The sequence below is a fragment of the Salvelinus namaycush genome, chromosome 35, assembly GCF_016432855.1.
Source record: "Salvelinus namaycush isolate Seneca chromosome 35, SaNama_1.0, whole genome shotgun sequence".
NCBI classification, from domain to species: Eukaryota; Metazoa; Chordata; class Actinopteri; order Salmoniformes; family Salmonidae; genus Salvelinus; species Salvelinus namaycush.
The window spans coordinates 17,448,978-17,472,791 of NC_052341.1; the positions used below are offsets into that span (position 1 = coordinate 17,448,978).

The 23,814-nt window shown below is 40.1% G+C and overlaps 2 protein-coding genes across 2 annotated transcripts in view; one reads left to right on the forward strand and one right to left on the reverse strand.

Annotated features, from left to right (window-relative positions):
• Window positions 1-6,078: 6,078 nt before the first annotated feature.
• On the reverse strand, window positions 6,079-12,692 carry LOC120029714 (p53 apoptosis effector related to PMP-22-like). Its single transcript, XM_038974983.1, has 3 exons — window positions 12,313-12,692; window positions 8,843-8,983; window positions 6,079-7,614 (listed from the first exon to the last, which is right to left on the reverse strand). The coding sequence occupies exons 1-3, from the start codon at window positions 12,515-12,517 to the stop codon at window positions 7,403-7,405; spliced, it is 558 nt and encodes a 185-aa protein (XP_038830911.1). The 5' UTR covers window positions 12,518-12,692; the 3' UTR covers window positions 6,079-7,402.
• A 3,226-nt stretch (window positions 12,693-15,918) lies between these two features.
• Window positions 15,919-23,814, forward strand: part of arfgef3 (ARFGEF family member 3) — a 40,910-nt gene continuing 33,014 nt past the window's right edge. Inside the window, 5 exon segments of the mRNA XM_038974760.1 lie at window positions 15,919-16,050; window positions 17,242-17,293; window positions 20,109-20,190; window positions 20,529-20,660; window positions 21,765-21,833. Of these exon segments, the coding sequence (XP_038830688.1) occupies window positions 15,966-16,050; window positions 17,242-17,293; window positions 20,109-20,190; window positions 20,529-20,660; window positions 21,765-21,833 (420 nt within the window). The 5' untranslated portion in view covers window positions 15,919-15,965.

The window sequence follows — 23,814 nt, forward strand, 5'->3', positions numbered from 1 at the left end:
GGACATTTAAGGTACCCTCAGATGTTACGATGTAAAATGTCATGCAAGGGCTCAGGGTTTAGGGCCAAAGGCTGAAACTTTCAGATGATGTACCTGGGGTGGCAGGTACCCTAGTGGTTAGAGTGTTGGGCCAGTAACTAAAAGGTTGCTCGATCAAATCCCTGAGCTGACTAGGTTTTTTTAAAATCTGTTATTCTGCCCCTGAACAAGGCAGTTAACCCACTGTTCCTAGGCTGTCATTGTAAATAAGAATGTGTTCTTAACTGACTTGTCTGGTCAAAAAATTTTTTTAAAAGTTTGAGTGAATTGCTTTCATGAACTTTTTCTCTCACTGCCCTGAGTTTAAGACAAGGATTTAGCTATCTTGGAATTCAGAACATTTCCAATAACTTTATTTTCAAGAATATAATTTCTTCTTAACTTTTTGCTTAAGGAGAAACATAAGAAATAGCTCAAGAAATGTTGATCTCCACTATAAAAAGCATCTAGATTTTATCTCGCATTTCTTTTAGACTAAAATTTAGTTTTCAACAGTGGAGATTTGTATAAAACTGGGTTTAGGTCATGAGACCTTTTCTATTTCCTCTCTCAGTGAAATTCCACATTGCCTTTTTATATAAATGAATCATGTCATACTGAGTGAAATTTGGGAATTACCCACCTGGGATTATTTTGATTGTTCTACCATTGTTCCCATCAAATTGAATAAATGTATTTATTTCCCAGTTTAAGTGTCTCATCTGGGGAGTTTACAGACACATGACATGAAATCATTAGGTGATTTCCATAGCATGATTAAAATTTTATAGGAGTATGTATCATCAATTATACAATGGGTGGGTCTAATCCTAAATGCTGATTGGTTAAAAGTGCATTCAGCTATGACTTTAAAATGTTGATTTACTTGTTTCCATCTGATTGAGCAATCCACTGTCTCATCAACCCAGCCAGGCAAATTATAAACTTGATCTCCACTATAAAAAGTATCTAGACATTATCTCACATTTCTTTTAGACTAACAGTTAGTTTTCAGCAGCTGAGATTTTTTTAAACCTTGCTGTCTGTTTCTCCAACCCAGTCTCTCAATAAGTATGTACTATATGTACAAATGCCAAGAGTGTGTGCTATTAGTACATACAAACATTGTGCTAATTTGTACATATAGTACATAATTAATGAGAGACTGGGTTGCGACCATCTCTCCGACATTTGCAAAAAACAACAATATTCAAATTCGATCTCCAGTTGTCCCATGGCAATGAACGTGTAGGTGTCGGGAGTCGGAACGAGACAGACAGGCAGGCAGCGTTTCTCAACCAGTCAAAATCATGAATCAGTTGTAATAATTTCTATGGATATATACAAAGAAATGTAAATTGAAAAAAGGTCAAACGAAACGAAGTGCAGTTAGTCTGCAGTCTTTAAACTTCAGTGTTTGAAGTGATTGTGTTAGCTGAGTTGTTGGCTAGCTCCTCTGAACAACAGTGTCCTGACGAGAGAGCACATTTTCTATGCCAGGCGAAATCGCGCCTCATTAGCTCAATGTTATGAATGTATACAAATAACTGTCACTAGAAAACAGCTTAAACAAATGCAAATGCAGCTACTGTTGTTATTCTTTTTATGTTTGACGTGACTGTAAGTTAGCCGTAGTTGGCTAGCTAGCAAGCAAGGGATAAGAACGTTGCATTTATCAAAATACCTTTTTAATTAAAATATGACAATCATTATTTGATTGTGTTGGTAACCTGTTGTATAAAAGTGATAATGCTCTCAAAGCCGGTGTTTGGAGTATATGTTGGCACAGTTTACCGGCTTTGAGACAGACCCTTGCCAATATCCTCCAAACACCGCTTATCAGGCATTATCACTTAAATAATCCATTATTCCCAAACATTTTCTGTGTGGTCCCAGAGTTAATTAATACTTTTTGTGTCACTGGTCTTTCACACAATCCCCATAGTGTCAAAGTGGAATCATGTTTTTAGAAATGTTTACAAATGAATTTAAAATTAAAAGCTGAAATGTCTTTAGTCAATAAGTATTCAAACCCTTTGTTATGGCGAGCCTAAAGTTCACGAGTAAAAATGTGCTTAACAAATCACATAATAAGTTGCAATGACTCTGTGCAATAATAGTGTTTAATAGGATTTTTTAATGACTACCTAATCTCTGTACCCCACACAATTATCTGCAAGGTTCCTCAGTCGGGCAGTGAATTTCAAGCACAGGATTCAACCACAAAGACATGGGAAGTTTTCCAATGCCTCGCAAAGAAGGGCACCTATTGGTAGTTGGGTAAAAAATGTAAAAGCAGACATTTAATATCCCTTTTGAGCATGGTGAAGTTATTAAATACACTTTGGATGGTGTATCAATATACCCAGTCACTACAAAGATACAGGTGTCTTTCCTAACTCAGTTGCCGGAGAGGAAGGAAACCGCTCAGGGATTTCACCATGAGGCCAATGGTGACTTTAAAACAATTACAGGTGAAAACTGAGGATGGATCAACAACATTGTAGTTACTCCACAATACTAACCTAATTGGCAGAGTGGAGAAGGAGGCCTCTATAGAAATGCATCCTGCAATGTTAAGGCACTAAAGTAAAACTGCAAGAAATGTGGCAAGGAAATGAACTTCATGTCCTGAAAACAAAGCGTTATGTTTGGAGCAAATCCAGCACAACACAAAACTAAGTACCACTCATCACAATTTCAAGCATGGTGGTGGCTGCATCATGTCATGGGTATGCTTGTCATCGGCAAGAACTAGGGATTTTTTTAATGATAAAAATAAATGGAATAGAGTTAAGCACAGACAAAATCCTAGAGGAAAACCTGGTTCAGTGTGCTTTCCAACAGACACTGGGAGACATTCACCTTTCAGCAGGACAATAACCTAAAACACAAGGCCAAATATACACTGGAGTCGCCGACCAAGACAACATTGAATATTCCTGAGTGGTCTAGTTACAATTTTGACTGAAATCCGCTTGAAAATCTATTACTAGACTGGAAAATGGCTGTCCAGCAATGACCAACAACCAACTTGACAGACCTTGAATAGTTAAAAAATAATAATGTGCTAATATTGTACAATACAGGTGTGCAAAGCTCTTAGAGACTTTCCCAGAAGGATTTACAGCTGCCAAAGATGATTCAAACATGTATTGACTCAGGGTTGTGAATACTTATGTAAATAAGATATTTCAGAATTTCATTTTCAATACATTTCCTAACATTTCTAAAAATATGTTTTCACTTTGTCATTATGGGTAATTGTGTGTAGATGGGTTTAACACAACAAAATGTGGAATAAGTCAAGGGGTATGAATACTTTCTGAAGGCACTGTAAATTAGAGGTCGACCGATTATGATTTTTCAATGCCGATACCGATTATTGGAGGACCAAAAAAAGCCGATACCGATTAATCGGACGATTTTTAAAATATATGTATATCTATATATATTTGTAATAATGAAAATTACAACAATACTGAATGAACAATGAACACTTTTATTTTAACTTAATATAATACATAAATAAAATCTATTTAGTCTCAAATAAATAATGCAACATGCTCAATTTGGTTTAAATAATGCAAAAACACAGTGTTGGAGAAGAAAGTAAAAGTGCTTCACCTGTTTGGCGAAGTAGGCTGTGATCCGATGATAAATTAACAGGCACTGCATTGATTATATGCAATGCAGGACAAGCTAGTTAACCTAGTAATATCATCAACCATGTGTAGTTAACTAGTGATTATGTGAAGATTGATTGTTTTTATAAGATAAGTTTAATGCTAGCTAGCAACTTACCTTGGCTCCTTGCTGCATTCGCGTAACAGGTGGTCAGCCTGCCACGCAGTTTCCTCGTGGAATGCAATGTAATCGGCATCCAAAAATGCTGATTACCGATTGTTATGAAAACTTGAAATCGGCCCTAATTAATCGGTCATGCCGATTAATCTGTCGACCTCTACTGTAAATGCATCTGAGAGAATTTCCTTGTGTAGACCTACCATACTTTTACCAAGTAGGTGATGCTGCCATCGTGTGGCTTGTTCTGTCAATCCCATCTAGTAGCCTAACATTAATATTTACTACACACTTCTGGTTTCACCAAAAATGTATTGTGAGGAGCAATTATGAGAACCCATTTTTATCGTCTTCATTCAAACATACCTGATCATAAGTATCATATGTCCTCAGTATCATAAAAAAAGCCAAAACAATATTATTTCCCAGTAAAGACTGACATCTAGTGGTTACTGTTCAGAGTCACGTTTAAAAAAGGGGGAAATTATACTTTAAAAAAAATTCTATATTTAACTAGGCAAGTCAGTTAAGAACAAATTCTTATTTTCAATGACGGCCTAGGAACAATGGGTTGACTGCCTGGTCAAGGGCAGAATGTACCTTGTCAGCTCAGGGATTCAAACTTGCATCCTTTTGGTTACTAGTCCAACGCTCTAACCGCTACCCTGCCACCCCAACTTCAGTTATGCTATCCTGTTCACATAGGTTCAACCAGACCCAGGTCTTGTCCTGCATGCTTTTTTAATATTATATTTGACTGTATAGCTTAAATTGTAATTTATTTCAAAGGCAAAATGCTGAAACAGTTCTCTTCCTGGATTTCAGAGTTTTGAAATCCAGAGCATGTACAGTGTACACTAAGAGGGTGTGCCAATTCCCTTGATTTGTATGTGCAACGTGAGATCATTAACTCTAAACACTAAACAGTCTTCAGAGTTTAGATGAGGACATGTCTGACCTGATCCCACACCAGATGCTTTTCTCTGCCTGATGAAGCTCCTGTCAGAGCATGCTGAATAGAAAACAGTTCTCGCTGTATCAAGAACTCCCAAGGTGTGGCGTACTGGTACTGACTCATGGGTGTGTTTACACAAAGATCAGACTGAATCATAAAAGCTGAAAACAGACAATGGACTCATTTGATTCATATAGTTGGCTATCTACTGTACATAGTACAACTGTGTTTTTCTAGAGAGTAAATTCCCCCCTCCACAGTGAAATGTTGCTTTAACTGTCTTTGTATTATCTAAATGTATTTTCCTTATGGAATGTGCTCTAGCTAGCTTGCTAGCTTTCTTTTGTGTATCAAAAGCTTTCTCCTTTGTTCTCAATGGGAATCTCACAGCAGAAGCAAGGGCTACATTCTTCCTAAAGACAGTCTTCACTGTCTTAGTGGAATTACTTTGACCACATGGTCAATCTATGATAGGACCAATACGTCCCGCTTTTTTTTTTACTGGTTGACTGATTTCTCCCGAGTTTTTGCAAGACCAAACTGCAGAGGCATCGCCATTTCCACTAATCCAAAACACATGGTTGATTTACTGATTAAAAGCATGCAATTAGATAAGATGGCTCAGTTACTTATCTAGTCATGTCTCTGTCCTCTGGCCTGTATCAATTCAGCAAGAGGATAAAGCAGGATGCAATTGCGTTATCATTGAAGTTGGAATACTCTGTTACTGTTAGTTGTTACCTCAAGTACCTCATAATATTCCAATTCTTCTAGCAATATCTGATAGCACCATGATGGACTCTTTCCTAGTGAACTGTATATACTGTACGTGCAAAACATGCAATTAGGATAATTTTGTAATAACACACACACACACACACAAACAAACACACACGAAGTCTGAAGATTTAACTTGTGAAAAAAAACTATCTGTAAAAAAAGACACTACTGAAAATGATCTATTTAAACTACTAAATAAACAACAATGGTTACCAGAATGTTATTGAATATCGATATGACCTTTTCCATTTCAACTGACATGACTTGATGAGTTATGAGTCCATAGGAAGTCCTTTTCGATATGTCAACAACACCTTTTATGGAAAATGAAGGCACGTCTGAGTATGACATTACACTACTAGCCTTGTGTAGCAGACTCATAGGGCTCTCTTGATGCTGTTAAAAGAGATGTATTCTACAAGCCTTAATAAGTCAAATGCTGAATGAACTGTACATCTAACAGTCTGTGGTTGGGTGCTTCAAGTTGGTTACCATTATCAACAAATGTAATAGACATACGTTTTAAAAACATTGTATTTTCCCTTTATTTGTGTTTTAGGTTTCAAAAGGTGTCACTAACAATACAATACAGCAATACACATTGTCATACCCATTCATTTTCAATCAAGAAAATAAAAATATAAAAAAGGACAAAATATCTTGCATTGAGATACAGCTTTGTGTTGCATAATACAATGACTATAAAGGGAATTCTTAAACTAATTTAATAAAAGCAAAAATACACATCTCTTCCTTGCACCATACTGTACATTAGGGCTCTCCAACTCTGTTCCTGGGGAGCTATCCCCTGTAGGATTTTGCTCCAAACCTAGTTGTAACTAACCTGATTCAGTTTATCGACTAGCTAATTATTAGAATCAGGTGTGCTATATTAGGGTTGGATTGAAAACCTACAGGATGGTAGCTCTCCAGGAACAGGGTTGGAGAGCCCTGCAGTACAGTATACATTCATGTTTCCATTTTCTCTACTGTACTTACGATAATTCAGTTTAGCCATTCAATGGCCTCAACAATTCAAATTAGAATTAAAGTGATTAAAGCTTTGAAAAGCAACATCTTAAAACATCCATTAATACGAGACCAAATAACAATGCTGCAGTCAAATGCATTAGCATTGTGTGTAGGACATACACCCTCTTACTCAGCTGGTTAGAACCCTTGACATAATCCATAAACTCTAAAGGATGGACTCCTTCACATTGATATTAAGTGCACTTCTGTGATTTTTAATTAAACTAATTTACAATGGAGAATTATAGCAAGGGTCTGGATAAGATTATGGAGGATTATGCAAATGTTTTATGTATAATCTGAAATATTGCATCTGGGTCACTTCAACTACTCTACACAAACGTCAAGCGTGGAAAACATCCAATGTGATAGAAACAAAGCCTCTGGAATAGCCATACCTGGCAGCCTCCCTTGGTAACATGTGGGCCACTCAAATCAATATGCGGGTCAGTATAGGGTCGGAAATAGGGCGTTAGACAGAGATACACATCTATGGGATCCTTCCAACGGAGAGGGCATTCAGCATTGTTGGAAATGACAAAATTGACATCCAATGATATGTCTAAGTGTCAGGGTCCTCTGCAGTGGCAGAGGTGCTTCTGTCCTGGGGCTGCATCTCAATAGTCTAGAGTGGGCTTCCTCTCCTTGTCTCCTCTCCTTCATCTGCACTGATGTGAAAGAACCTGGCAGGTGTCCACTATTTTGCTTAGACTTACCCTGTATTTTCATCAGTGCAGATGAAGGGAAGGAGATGTGGAGAAGGGAAGCCTTTTCAGACAATTGAGATGTAGCCTGGGGGTGTCTGTGGTTCCTCTAAGCTGATGTATAGATGTATTTGGTCTTGGCGAGGCCTGTGAGCTCGTCCTCGTAGCGAGGCAGGCAGCAGAAGAGGATCCCACAGCCAATGGTGAGGATGGTGGCCCCCCAGCCGAAGCCATAGGCCCAGGTGTAGTCATAGTGGCCCTCGAAGATCAGGTCATTGAACTTGACTGGGTAGATGATGAGGGCGATGAACTGAATGACCACTGTGGTGAAGAACAGACAGAACAGAGAGGTTTGTCAGTGGTGGATAATTCCAAACAGGGGAGGAGGCTGACTGTGTGGAACTGTGACACATGAGTGTGAGAGCCTGCCAAAACTAGCGAGTGGGTGTGTGTGTGTGAAATAGTTTTGTACGCGAGTACTGTAGCTTTATGGGCTTAGATGAAACCACCAGCTATGTGTCATTTAAATCAGAAGGTGGGTAACTAAGTCAAGGAAATCAGAAAGAAAGTGTACTGTGAGGTAAAGTTGAGACACTGAGACTGATATTTTACACTTTCACTCTATGGATGGCAAATCACACACAAAGTGGGATCGAACAATGGATCACACATAACGATGACACTACTGTTACTATTTTATGTCCACAGGTAGTGATGATGCAGTCAGAACTAGTTCTAAATAGTAATACTTATTTACTACACTCTAAACACTGGCAAAACGCAATCATTCCCATGATAGGACTATGCATCAGCTTTATACTCAGACAACTCTATGATTCAGCTATGTCTGACAGAAAGCTTCAGTGTAATTCTGACTGACTGTGTAGCCTCTCTCTTTCCCTCTGGGCATAGGCAGGGCTGGGCTATCAGGTTTCACACTAGGGTGGCAGCTGCAGAAGGGGAGCAGTGGGAGTGGCGAGGAGGGGGAGTGGTAATTCTCAATGCCCTATGATCAGTGCTGTGACTCAGCCAGACGTTGAACATTCTCCCAGATTCCATGGTAACGCCATACCACAGCCCTTCTTCCCTGAACCTCAGAGCAGAGTAGGGACACAAACAACTCCCACTCCCTCTTGTCCTTGGCAATGGTTCAAATCAGAGGAAGACTAGCTTTAGGACTCTCCAACTCTACAGTAGCTTTGGATGCCATGCTACCTGAGCACCCTCTGAAAGTGGAGGAGCATAGAACGCACTAAAGTATGAGAGTGTTTGTAGTTTGAGGCTTGAAGCCAGACATTTTGAGGCAAGCTGAATTCACAAAGGCAAGGTAGTTGTTAATATTTCACAACTCTTGTCTTCAATAACTAACCTCTCCTCCATTAGCCCAGGCACGTGAAGTACAAAAACATAAGGAGGTGGTTTCCCTGACACAGATTAAGCCTAATACTAGACTAAAAAGCATTTTCAATGGAGATTGCTTTTCAGTCCAGGAGTAAGATTAATCCGTAAAACTGCCCCAAGAACAACAGAAACATTTGATTTATCTTACCAGTGATGAAGAGCAAGGCCCCAATGACGGGCAGCAGGCTGATGTTGAGGGTGCAACAGAGAGCGATACAGGAGATGATGAAAGCGATGATGAGGATGATGAGGCCGATGATCATAAGAGCTGCCACAGCCTGGGCCCAAGCTGAAAACACATCAACAAACAGTGTTTACTATCTATAGACAAGACTTGGGCTAAACATATTTCTAGAAAGATTGTTAAATCCCTATATACTTTGAGCTGGGAAGTACAGATGTAGGATCTTAATTCCTATTTGAGATTTAAAAAGACTTCTGAAGTTTGTAATTTCAACTTTAAATGTTCAGACTTGATTTTCCCTTACTAAAAATGTATCAACCCCTCCAGAAATGTGAATGAATTATAATCCACATAATAATTCACATTTCCTGTTGCTGAATAATTATTTTCCTGCTGTAGCAAAATGGCTCAAATTAAGATCCTACATCTGTATACTACGGAGCTGGAATTAAATGTATTTTGGAATTTGAAGGATAAGAGGTTCGGAAAAATTGGAGTGATTTTTGGGAAAGTGGATTGTTTTTAGCAAAGCACTTGACATAGAATTGCATAATGTATTTCCAGTTGTACACACGTGATTTGACTATACTTGTCACAAATAACTCTTTACACATAGCCCTACATTTTGAAATATCTTGAAAACTGATAAAGGTGCATTCAGTAAACATAAACTCAGTCTGGAAAAAATATTGTAACAACAGTTTTTTCTATTACGTAACACCACATTCTCCCAAAAACAACTGCAGCCCTTATGCACAAGGAGTCTCCACAGGAAGAGAAAGGGGTTTGATTGCAGTGATAGGTTTAACTGAAATGGGAACAAACATTTGTTCTACAGTATCACAACTGTATGGTATTTCAACACACATTAAGTCGCTCTGGATGAATGACTAAAATCTTTCATGTAATTACACCCATTACAGGTGGTAGGTTATTAACTGACATACGGTCACATCTGCTGCATGCACATGCAGAGCTCACACCTGAAATGATTCACCCTCTCTCTCTGACATCAGGATCAAATGGCAGGCAGCCTACGCCTGAGCCTCAGGCATTGCAGTCATGCACTAACATCCCTCTAACTAACAATGGGGTCCTAGTCTATCAAGTTTTATTCCCTGTGTGCTAAAACATAGTGTAGAGAGTATTATTAATCATTATATAGAAGTACAGAGAGGTGGTGTGAGAATGGATAATATGTCTCTTGTGGTCAGAAAATGTAAGTATTCTCACACTGAGACACTCAAAATGAAGTGCTTTTCTGGATATCAAGTCCATGTTTGAGAACAACTTTGGTGTATTAGTAGCCAACTGTTACAGTTGTGTGACTGTCGCTAAGGATCTCTTTAAATGTTAGTGTCAGTCAGCAAATCCAATCCAAACCGTGTGGTGAGCTTACAGGGCCGAAGGTAGCTCACAAATAGACCGGACAGTGTTTATACTCTCCAGATGGGGAACATCTGTCTTGTGTCTTTCTGAATCAAGTTCAAAATAAACAACCAATGGCTATCAAATTCTGTTAGTTAGAATAAGTATGGGTCTGAACTTGAAGTGCTTGAATTAGTTGAGTCGTCATCTACAGAGATTATAATTCATTTTGGCACTGTTTTGTTCATACGTGCACTTTTGAGTGTTGATTTCATTCATGCACCATGCATTTTAAATGACAGCTACTGATTTGGGTAACACTAATAATCACACAAAAACGCTCAACTTCAATACTATAGTATACAATTTCAAAGAAATGTATAAATTGTGTGACAATGTTAATACAATGTTGATACAATGTTGATACAATGTTAATACAATGTTGATACAATAGTAATTACTGTGTTATTACACAATATACAACAAAAAGTTCACACTGGTTTGGTTGTGAAGACAAACAAATCCCATAACACCATCAATCCAGCATGACACCACTAATTCCAGAGACTCCATCCATGCTATGTTCACACCCAAGAAGGGACAGGGAGTGGCCCTTGGATTGGACAAAATCCTGCTGACGTTGTTTAACAAAGTTGTGTTCCAGTGGTAATATGTCTATACTAGTTCACCTTGATGGCACAAGTCAGAAAGCGACATTATACCCAACTGCACTCACTCAAACATTCATTACGTTTGGCCAGCAGCACTGACTCTACATACACTGCATAATAAAAAGGAATATATCATTCCTCTTGATTTGTATTTGTTCCAATTGCATTTCTCAGAGTCCATTTCCACCTGTCTGCTTTGTTCACCACTGGGCTATGAATTCCCACAGTATAGGGTAAGTGAATGGTTGTCTTTATGTAAGGACGCCTTTAACCCCTCCTGAGAAGATCAACAATGTTGCCAATGTTTACCGAGGGCTGAAACTACTAGTCCATTTGGACTACTACTGTACCTGACAGACAACACAGCTGTTCTAACTGACTGACTGCAGGAGTACTTCCTGAGTTCTGAGTAAGAAAGAGCATGTGTTCAGTATGTACCAGACATGGATATTTTTCACTGTCCAGTGAAGACAAAGAGACAATTTCTCACTTCTCTTTTCTCACCACAGTTTGTCTGGCAGTGGTTTATAGCAGGACCTCTCCAGCTTGGTAAAGGCACTCATCACACTTCTAAAAATAGCCCTGACAACATGACTGAGAAAGCCATCTTGATATGAATTCATCCTGCCTGTTAACACCAATATTCAAAGGCAATTCGATATTCTATTCGGTTCTAGTCTATTCTATTGTTTAGAATGGGAAAATTGGTTTCACGTTGAAAGTTTGACACATCCTGCCATTGGCTATGATTGAAATTCTTACAATATATTTATAACAGCCAACATTTTAATTTAGTATGAGAAAACGATCTGAGTGGATAGTGCTTGATCAGAAATATTTTCTGATTACCATGATAAGTTGAGATGTAGTGGTTGATCTATTATAGTACCTGTACAATTTGGAGGAAAACACCAACACAAATAAACAGCTACCAGTTTGGATTTATCTAAGCAAATGACAGGCTAAAGAGAATGGGAAACAGCCAGGATAAATAAAGTGTTGTTCAAAGTTCAGTCTGACTGGCTGCCACTTTGCCATTGAAAAACTCCCAGCAGAGCATTCATTTGCTTGTTGTAAAGAAATTGTGGACTTTTTGGAAATAAAATGTGGACAAAAATAAATAACTAGGTTGTTCATAGGGATATGTTTTTTAATTAAGTAGGCTAGGCCTATGCACTTGCCCTACAAACAATTAAAAACGAATTAAATACATCCATGGAATACCTTTTTTTCTGTATAGGTAGGTTATTAGTTATGATCTTCAGCCCTGTAACTGTCAGCACTATAGTCTCTAAATCCATGTCTGAATACATAGGCTACACATTTATTTTTCTTGTCACTATGATTAGGGCTGTTGAGTGGATCATTGTTTTTCCCCCGCAATATGAAACTTACAGAATTCCATGAGAGATTTGCAGTCCCAGTTGTCATTCCGCCCTCGACAATGGCTCCACATACTTGCGTAGTGGGACTTTGCACCCTCGTCCTCAACCCATCCCGAGTTAGCAGCAATGGCAATAATATCAAATATAATCGCAAAAAGCAAAAGAAGTGGTACGATCCACCTGCATCTTGGATACGCAATTCCACAGCGAAACATATTCGACAAACAGAAAAGACAGTGCGGATAGAAGCGGTCGAGCGTCCAGATAACGTCTGGGTCTGTGTACACCTTTTTTACTGATCAAATATAAAAGCTACACCCGAGTTTGCAATGTAATCAGTGCACAGTGAACCTGTTTAATAAACCTGTAAAACTGGTAATGTACGAAGGGCGAGAGTAAACCCAACCAGCAACTCCAAGCCCAACCCATTGACAGTCTGTCTCATATTACCCAGCTCATTGTAACTCCTTCAGTGCCACACAGGCTATAAAGCGTGGTCTAGTCACTGTATTGACTCTTTATGACACCTGAAGGTCTACTGTAGGCTACTTTCTTTCAGGAAACACACTGGTTGAAGTAGTTGTACAATCAGTGTGGAGATTATAAATGATAAATGTTATTAAAGGTTCAGTGCAGCCGTTTTTATCTCAATATCAAATCATTTTTGGTTACCGTGATTGTTTTAAATTAAAAAGGTAAAAAAATAAACAAAAATAGCTTCTTAGCAAAGAGACATTTCCTCAAGCAAGAGGAAATCTAGCTGTTATTGGCAGAGGTTTGGAACCTTCTTTGTTATTGGTATATTAACAAATTAATAGGTCACCAGGCAGGCCAAAGCTCCATCCCACCAAAACAGGCTGAATATTTCAGGCGGTCTTTTCAAAAAGCTCTTTCATTAAAAGGGCATTTCCACAATTTCATAATATTATTCCAACCTCATAGTGTGGAAATATATATAAAACACAGAAAAGTCACCTTTTTGACTGGAACATGCTATCATACACGTTGATCCAGAGCATCCCAAACTTGCTCAATGGGTAACATGTCTGGTGAGTATGCAGGCCATGGAAGAACTGGGACATTTTCAGCTTCCAGGAATTGTTTACAGATCCTTGTGACATGGGGCTATGCATTATCATGCTGAAACATGAGGTGATGGCGGCAGAGGAATGGCACGACAATGGGCCTCAGGATCTCGTCACGGTATCTCTGTGCATTCAAATTGCCAATGATAAAATTCAATTGTATTCATAGTCCGTAGTTTATGCCTGCCCATACCATAATCCCATCGCTACCATGGGCACTCTGTTCACAACATTTCCATCAGCAAACCGCCCGCTAACACAACACCATACTCGCTGTCTGCCATCTGCCCGGTACAGTTGAAACCAGGATACATCCGTTAAGAACACACTTCTCCAGTGTGCCAGTGGCAATCGAAGGTGAGCATTTGCCCACTAAAGTCAGTTATGACACCGAACTCCAGTCAGGTTAAGTCCCTCGTGAGGACGATGAGCAAGCAGATGAGCTTCTCTGAGACGGTTTCTGACAGTTTGTGCAGAAATTCTTTGGTTGGGCAAACCCACAGTTTCATTAGCTGTCCGGGTGGCTGGTCTCAGACAATCACACAGATGAAGAAGCCAGATGTAGAGGTCCTGGCTGGCGTGTTTACACGTGGTCTACGGTTGTGAGGCCGGTTGGACGTACTGTACTGACAAATTCTCTAAAACAATGTTGGAGGTGGATTATGGTAGAGAAATTAACATTCAATTCTCTGGCAACAGTTCTGGTCGACATTCCTGCAGTCAGCATACCAATTGCACACTCCCTCAAAACTTGAGACATTTGTGGCATTGTGTTGTACACATTTTGGAGTGGTCTTTTATTGTCCCCAGCACAAGGTGCACCTGTGTAATGATCATGCTGTTTAATCAGCTTCTTGATATTCCACACCTGTCAGGTGGATGGATTATCTTGGCAAAGGAGAAATCCTCATTAACAGGGATGTACAATTTTTTGTGCACAACAGTTTAGAGAAATAAGCATTTTGTGCACATAGAAAATGTCTGGGATCTTTTATTTCAGCTCATGAAACCAACGCTATACATGTTGCGTTTATATTTTTGTTCACTGTATATTACCTTTACTATGTGCATAAGGCTGTTATTTAATGAATGCAAAACGCAACATTGTGTCCAAAATCAAAATAAGATACCTCTTTATAGTGTTTTCGGTACAATGTTGCATTCTGCGGAGTTATAGAATGTCGCCGAGGGGGCCAGGTCGGGCAGCTACTCCATAGAATGTTTCAGGATTACATATGTCATGTTTTGCGTTGTGTTTGAAGTAGCAACAGTGAAGCTCGGTGATTACTAGTTACCAAAGTAAAAATTGTCTATGGTAAAAATTCCTGAAAACAATGGTTAGCAATGGGGTTAAGGTAAGTGTTATGTTTAAAATCTTTAAAAAGTATATAATTAGAAATAGGCTGGGTTTAGCCAATGATTTTATAAACATCACCCCTGTAATAATTTCGCTGATTATGTTGCAAAGAAACAATACACCAAATGGAAAACACAAACGAGAGTTTCTATTGGACAAATTCAGGTAGGCCCCTCCCGTTTAATTCCGTTTGCTCTGTTTGTTTCCGTTTGGTTAAACGGCAAATGGTTTCCGTAATGAATACACGCCTGGATTGCAGATGCTATGTGCTGGCCATTGAGAGGCTTTAAAGCCGCTGGTTGGCGATACTGACATTATTGTGGAGCAGTCCTCCATAGGAATGAATGGAATTCTACAGTATTTTAATTAAATGTTTTAAGGACAAAATTACATGTATTTAAGTATGTTTTGTTGTAGTGGGGATTAGTAAACTCGAATGTAGACAATAATAAATGCATTTCTATAGCTTCCAACATATAGCTTTTACAACGGTGTGGGAGTACCAAGATGGAGGCGTGGTAGCTTCAACACAGCGCCCCCTATTAGTCATTGAGTGTAAATATACATCATTGGGTTTAGCCATAATTGTGACTTGGTGGCTGTGGTAACTAGTGACGACCGTGAAGCCGGTGCGGTTGCATGGAGGGTGAGAAGGAATATAATGCATGGAATCAGATTCCAAGGAATCGATCGGATGGAGAACGACTGTGTTTGCATGTCTAAATTTAACTCAGGCTCGGAGATAGATTGTTTATTCTGAAATATTACTATCTTCATCCCAACAATATTTCCATGCTTAGGACTAAAACTGTAAAACACAATTGCAAGCCACTCTCGCAGACCACCTGCGTATGCCGTCAAAGCCGATCCATGGCCACAGTTTCAGAATTCCCAGAACGAATTAAGGGGGAATGATATGGACCATACATACTCAAATCAAGACAGCCCAGTAGAATGGCATGTCTTTTCGCAATAAATGCAGGTGTTTCATTATGAGAATGATCAGGTCGCTCGGTTGCATCAATATCTAACAGTCCGAAAACCCTGGAATGGCTATGCGACGCTGTAAATGAACGCTTCCTACAGCTCAGCGGATTTCACGTTCAGTCTTACGTCACTGGCCTGGGAGTGAATCATCATAAGAGAATAGGAATGCTGCGCCCGTGAACTGGACCATCGCACTTATTTTAAAATAGCTCACTTTGTCATCTTAGTCTTATCATGGAAGAAATACTACGGAAGCTACAGAAGGACGCATCTGGAAATAAGCACAAAGCAATTCGGGATTCGTGCGTCTTCGCCTGTGGTGAGTAGCCTGTATTATTAGGTTGCTACAGACATTAGCCAATGTTGGACCTGTCATGTAATCGAAAACTGACCAAAGATAGGCTAAATATGAAAACTATTGTGTGTTACAGGCTTCCTGAAAAGCCCCCAACACAAACCCGTTTAATAGGTTCGCCATTCAGATGGTCAACTATTTTGACTATCGGCTATTTGTACCCGCTATGCCTGCTGTTGACTTTCCGGAAATATTCTCATCATGTTACTGGAAAGTGTAAAACGATCGTAGCATTATGTGCCATGGCCAGCTTGGCAGCACCCATATGGGTTGCTGTTGTTAAATGTTAAGTCCGTGCAACTAACGGTTGCTGTCGTTACATTTTAAGTCAGTGTAGCTAATACAGCACTCATTCACCTATTTGGCCACATTACTGGTGGGTATTTCTATTGCCATGAACGCAATTGACAGGTGGACAATAGTTGCGGCATAAATCATAATGTTTATGAATGTTGTTGAATGACGTATTGTAATATAATGTACTTTTCACGAGCCCAACACATAGTGTGCCATATTATTGACTCTCTTAGGAAATTTCATTCACAGAATATGACAGGTATGCCGATTCAATAACAGCACAGCAGTTTCCACATCAATACAGAGCACATTTGCGTGTTAACATTTCAGGCCAAGCTCTCTTGCTGTCAACAATAACATTTTGCTTTCATTCAATACCAAAATGCAAGGTTGTTGTGACAGACATTACTGAGTACTGTAATTGTCCACCCCTTGGTGGAACCTGCTTTTTACAAGGCGCCTGTCACCTCTCTCTGAGGGAATACAGAGTGACATGATAGCACAGGCTGCCTGGCAGACAGCTGGCCTCATTGCTGCCACTGCATATCAATGGACAGCAGGTATTGCAGATTAATGCAATATTGCACATCGAGCACATGAATAAGGGCAAGGATAACTTATCCACTCCCACACACATACTACATTATTCAAGCTCCCATTTCAATGTGAATATCATCATATGGTAATACATTTTTATGAACTTCCTGTTTTTCTAGAGCACCTGGACCAAACTGACCTGTGTTTCTTATTCTGATACTGTACCACAACAAATACTGAGAACCATGGGTCCAGTCCTATGTGATTTGATATTATAACTTTAATATTTTTTGTTTGTTTTTGTGTTGTATATGACTACAGAAACCCTTCAGAAACAAACTGGATCAGCCACGATTCCACCGTCTCGGCTCAGGTAAGTTAGGAAACTGACTTAAGGCATCATCAAAAGTTGAATTATGCAGCAGCGTGATTGTTGTGATGTTTCACATCCAAAAAGTCAAGCTCTCCACAGTCCTCCCTCTCCCACACATGCAGATGTAACCGGTGTGAAATGGCTAGTTAGCGGTGTGCACTTGTAGCGTTTCAATCAGTGACTTCACTCCCTCTGAGACCTCGAAGTAGTTATTTCCCTTGCTCTGCAAGGTCTGCGGTTTTTGTGGATCTATAGGTAACAATGCTTCGAGAGTGACTGTTGTTGTGTGCAGAGGGTCCCTGGTTCAAGTCCAGGTTGAGGCGAGGAGAGGGACGGAAGCAACACTGTTACACAAACACAGTCATGCACACAGGCACACAAGCATCACACACACACACACACACACACACACACACACACACACACACACACACACACACACACACACACACACACACACACACACACACCTGCTGTGCTTGCAAGAAGGCAGTGTGAAAAACATGATGTATCATAGGAAGAACTGTGAGAGTGCTAGCACTCTTAATTAGTTAAACATTTGCAGTATTCACCTTTCTTCAAAGTTGCTAAAATTCTACAATTAATGATTTAGACTGTTTTGGTTCAGTTCGCATAAGAGTTTTCTCCAATAACAGTAACTACTCATGTTAGCAAGGTTTTCTTGTTTCACTCTTGCTCTTATTTCTACAATTATTAGTTTATTCCAAATAACTTATTCCACAGTTTAATCTTCCAAAAACATTCTCTGGCTCACTCCCTTTCTGCCAGCTCAGCAACCGCAGAGACCCACACCTCTGAATCTCCTCCCTCCGCTTTCCTCAGTGATATTTCTGTCAGCAGAACATGCTGGAACTGAAAATGAATCCAATGTGTAAATACCAGTGAAGTATCATCCAGATCTGGAATAATGATATTAGCAAACTTGGCCCAACCCTGACTCTTCTGTTTGATGCTGTACTAGTGTTTGTGTTCAGGGAGGAGATTATAGAGACAACAGTCAACTCTCTCCACAAAGAGCAACTCTTCATTACAATCACTCAGTTAAAGGCATAGAAACTGAGCCACTACAACCCTCATATTCATTGGGTCATGGTGAGGTTTTAATTTAAAACCACGAGGTGATCCAGCTTGGCTCGCTACACTGAGGGAGCGCTCTTTGTCTCTGCAGTGTCAGAGTTATGCCTTCCGGATAAATTGGAGATGTGATAAGTCTCATCTGGGCTGGTGTTAGATCTGGATCTGGCAGTAATACCAGCACCTCAGTGTCTGTCTGTCTCCATCTAATCATATTATGCTTGCTGCCCTGTTATTTGGAATGCTGTCTGTTCATGTAGAGACCTTTTCATTGCCCTGCCTGGTGTGCCCTGTGATGTTAGTCTGGCAGTGCTAGTGGTAGCCTATTACAGGAGCTTGTCAAGAATCCCATTGCCGGACCCCATTGTCATTTTCTTTGAGGTTTCACCTCAGATCTTTTAATTCAAAGTTCAACAGCCTGATTTAATTTGTCAGCTCAGTTAGCTTCCATCAATGATCTGACTGCCCCCTTTGAAACACATAGGACTCGTCTTCTACTGCCATGCAATTGAATCAATAGGTGAAACTTCCTAACATCAATAACATGAGTAGTTAACAGTAGGTATAATGAGCCTGAGCCTTGGCCATTAATAATATAGTGAAATACAGTGGGTTTTCAAGCTCAGTGACCTGCACACTGACCAGTGGTTGCATAACTCTTTCACTGCACCGACATTAGATATTTACAGTACATTGACACAGTATATCCATGACAGACCAGGAGCAGCCTCAGAGGGAAATATCTTTCCATCCCCTTTGATACCAGTAATCCATGAAGTTGAACCTTCTCCGCTAGGCTTTTAGTCCATACTCGGAAATAAGTCGGCACTGTAGATGACTGGTAGCCTAATGGTGTTCTTATATGGTTATGATTGAGTGCATCCAGTAATACTGAAGTTATCATACTCTTTATCTAAATCTAGTTATATAGTTTATGCTGAAGTTGTCATTTGATGTGCAGTATGTTGATTAAGGAAAAGGTTGTGTTGATTTTAGATATGGCATGCTAATTTCCTTTATACGTGGCAGGATACCTATTGTGATTATTATGCTTATTATTATTATTATGCTTATATAGCTCAGCATGACGCATACGTTTGATACTGTAGAGAGAATACTTCTCCTTATTAAACAGGACAAACATGTCTAGTTAAGAACACTTGATGTGTTCTCTCCCTGTAGCCACTTGGAAATGTAATTCCAGTTGGGTAAAAAGGGCAAAGCTTGTTTTGCTTTCCTTCAAAGGAAATGTATCTTCCTTCCTGCAATGTTCTCGAAAAGGAAAGCTTTTCCGTTTCTTTGATTTTCTGCATCAGCAATATCATTTTGAGTGCAAGCAGCAACAAGAATTCTCCCAAAACATATGAGTTAAAGTGCCATTAATAAATCGGTGTTGTGGATTTGTGGCCTTGGTTTCAGACAGATTAAATGTCTCTTTTTGTAGGCTGTTGTGATATTATAATATTAAATTCCCAGCCTGTCCCCTGAAACATGGTTGATGTGAAAGTATCGTTCTTATTTTTGCATCAGATTTGTTTGTGCTTTGTTTGCTCTTGTTTTGTTTAATGTGGACATGTTAGCTGTAATCTCTTGTTGGAAAGCCCCACAGGTAATATTGTCAGAGCCCTCAATCCAACCTTCTCCATCCTAAATATGAAAGCTTTGCCCCTCAGTGTTTGTATTTTCTCTTGGTAGCTTAATCATTTGTTCGCCTTTGCAGAGAAAGATGCCTTCTCCCTCTTCAGCTGGCACTGGAGTCCAAGAACATGAAACTGGCCCAGACTGCCCTCACAGGAATGCAGGTACAGTCCAGCAGCTATACATGCAGCAACAATGTACTGTACAAAGCAGAAGATATGGTTGAACCAGGTACAGGAAAAGGTCATTGCTAGCCATGCATTTGTGAAACTACAGTACATTCTGAGAGGAAATGTAGGTTCATTACAATCATTACTGCTGCAGACCCAACCGATTACCCTTCAGTGAAGCCTAATTTACATTATTATTTTTTGGCATGAATTCTGATATTCTACACACAGTATACATTTTCTGACTGTGTATTGTCCAACTCTCTCCCTGTTTTTTTTTCTCTCTCCTCCATTTTGTGCCATTCTCCATCCTACTCCTCGTTTGACTGCAGAAAATCCTGTGTGAGGACAGGTTTGTGGCTGTGGAGGCGGAGGCTCTGGAGAGCCAGCTGTTGAGTCAGATGCTGGATGCAGTGAGGGTGACCCCCATGCTCCACGAGGACCTGCAGGTCGAGGTCATGAAGGTCAGTCCTCTCTGCACACTGGGATTATTAAAGCGATCAGATGACTTAGTCTCTGTTATAGCTGGTCTAAACATTGATTAAAGGAGTATACTTTACAATCCAATGAAGAATTTGACTTTTTCCCCTCTGATGCCAATGTGTGAAGACTGCTGGTGTATTGTATTGTATTGCACTAAGGGTCCCCATGTAGTAAAATGAAGCCAGGACCATCACCTGGCTTGTTGCAAGTCAGTTGTACTCATGGATACAGTACGTGCGGTCTCAGTTTGCCACAAATCACTCTACAGTTATTATGCTCCACCATACCCTTCTCTCTGCATCATACAGTACTGGGCACAGAGCCAACTCAGAATGGGGCATCCAGTAAATCATGTCACACAGCAAGATGTAACTGAATGGACTTCAACATGTTCAATTGGGGGACATTTTTGAACTGATGCAAACACTTGCTGGTGTAGTAAATCTGGCCAAAGTTGTTCAAAATGTGAGAACAGTGAAAGGTCGTCTTTGCCATGTGCACACCAATTCACAGTACTGTATTGATTACTTGTGGTTTGCTTTTGTGTCTCTCATGATCATGCCACTTGTACTTTTTTAAAACTGTAGATTATTTTACTGCCTACTTTACTAATAGCTGTAAGTGGGCTGCACCTCATGTCTCTAGTGTCCACAGAGTTATTACTATAAGATCAGTGCAGTGTTCATTCTGCCTGTAAGACTACTCTGGGTAACCATGGGTAACCATGTCATTTGTCTTCTGCTCCACACTTACCTGAGACCCTATTGTTCCTTCATCCCAGATATGGCCATGCAAAAACAGCACTTTTGTCAAAAGAGACAGTAAATATATACTTCTAGCTAAATGTATTTTAAACTCTGTGCTATGCTGAGTATTTGAAGTGATGCTGTCTGTTTTGACAGCAGTGCCACAGGACTTTTCTCCACAGTCCCACAAGGCATTGTGTTTGTTCTATACAGAGTTTATGTTCCCTGGTGGAGATGATTATCTCTATGAGAGCCTGGCCTTTATGCAGCTGCCCCCAATCTTCTTTCCCTGTTCATTTCGATGGGTGTTTTACAAGCCTTTGTCTCCTTGCCCTACAGGTCCTTCTCTGCATCACGTACTCCTCCACCTTTGAGATCAACGGAGACTCCATCCTGAGGATTGCTGAGGTAAGCCTAGCCTGACGGAGGTATCACTGATATGCAAAGGGAGGACAGGGAGCCAGTGTCAACCTGCTGGATGTTGCAGTCTATTTCAGATCTGGATAGTATTGATTCTCTTTCAAACACTTTAGCTGCACCTGAGCTTACCTACAGAAATGGAATAGTCCCAAAGTGCAACCCCCGCCCCCCCCTGACACTCCAGACAAGCTCAGTCAAATACTTACAGTAATTTGAAAGAAACCCAATAGTGTTTGGACCCAGGTCTGGTCTGTATCTGTTCAGCCTTGCGCCAGGCTGCTGATTTAAGGCTGACTCTTGACATAATATGTCACAAAACACCATCTCAGTAGCATCAACTCCCTGCTACTGCTAGCAACAGCCTAACGAGGACCATCCATCACAAAGGTGAATTTCTGTGTTGCTGCTATGCGTCCGACGTTTATGGTAGTCAGTCATGGTAATCTAATGTATTATGAGTGAGTGGGAACATGAAGTGCTTGTTGTCATTCAACGAGAGACTACTAGTTTTCAAGCAATTATTTTCACTTGAGAAATACTGCACAAAACATTAGCTAGATATAAAGACTAAGACCTCCTCGGAAAAAAACACATTCATTACGCATTTCTTGATTTATCTTATTAATTCAGACTATTTTGAGGAAGTGTTTCTGACTATGTTGGCTCGAGAGGGACAAACAACAGTAAAATGTACGCTTTTTTTCTAGTTTTTCAAGTGAGGGTCTTTAGGGAGTATGAGAGCACAGACGGTCGCTTCGCCTAGCCGAGTTCTGCTAGCAGCAAACCGAATCTGTATGCGGACGTGTTAACTCTGCTCTTGTACTGTTAACAGCCGCTCATAAATAACTGGACCTAATGCAGCCCTGGATGTAATGTATGCTCCTGCTCTGTCAATCTGGCACCGGGAACAGAAGGTGTAAAATCATGTTTACCCTGAGGGTTTTAATTTTAATAGAGATTACCCTCTTTATCCCTGCATATTAAGATGCATATACCTTATACATCCCATTCTTTCCTAACACATTAGAATGTCTACAGGTAAAAACTAAATTATCATGATTATTTTGGGATACATTTTAATGTGTTCTGTGGGTGAATACTATTTCTCATCCATCTCTTTGCTGACGTGTCACAGAGATGGTCCATGCCCCGCTCTTCCTCATCCCTGGTACAGACACAGACACAGAGGACCTTGAATGTCCCTAACTAATTCCTCTCTGTAACCTTAACAAACCAGGTCAAACAAGGTGCTCTTTCCTCCTCTAATCTCATTGGCATGGAAACACGACATTAAAGGCCACTGATGTCTGAAGTGGTCTTTCCACTACGTCAGCACCAGGCAGGAGGGAGAAATAGCGAGAGTTGTCTTTTTTTTTTAATGCATTTTAAAATAATTTTTTTAGGGGATAGATCAGCTTTAATATTGTAGCTCCATCAATGTAATTGTCTGCATCAATAGTACCCACAAAACACCAGCCTCAACGTCAACAGTGAAGAGGCGACTCCGGGATGCTGGCCTTCTAGGCATAGTTCCTCTGTCCAGTGTCTGTTCTTTTGCCCATCTTAATCTTTTCTTTTTATTGGCCAGTCTGAGATATGGCTTTTTTTTGCAACTCTGCCTAGAAGGCCAGCATCCCGGAGTCGCCACTTCACTGTTGACGTTGAGACTGGTGTTTTGCGGGTACTATTTAATGAAGCTGCCATTTGAGGACTTGTGAGGCATCTCTTTCTCAAACTAGAGACACTAATGTACTTGTCCTCTTGCTCAGTTGTGCACCGGGGCCTCCCACTCTTTCTATTCTGGTTAGAGACAGTTTGCGCTGTTCTGTGAAGGGAGTAGTACACAGCGTTGTACGAGATCTTCAGTTTCTTGGCAATTTCTCACATGGAATAGCCTTCATTTCTCAGAACAAGAATAGACTGACGAGTTTCAGAAGAAAGATTTTTGTTTCTGGCCATTTTGAGCCTG

Bases quoted from the DNA above. Each gene is read 5' to 3' on its own strand.
- LOC120029714 (XM_038974983.1), bottom strand. From the start codon at position 12,517: ATGTTTCGCTGTGGAATTGCGTATCCAAGATGCAGGTGGATCGTACCA. The intron at 8,984-12,312 runs GTAAGTTTCATA...ATGTGTTTTCAG, and splicing joins CAAATCTCTCATGGAATTCT to CTTGGGCCCAGGCTGTGGCA. The intron at 7,615-8,842 runs GTAAGATAAATC...TCTTCACCACAG, and splicing joins GGCCTTGCTCTTCATCACTG to TGGTCATTCAGTTCATCGCC.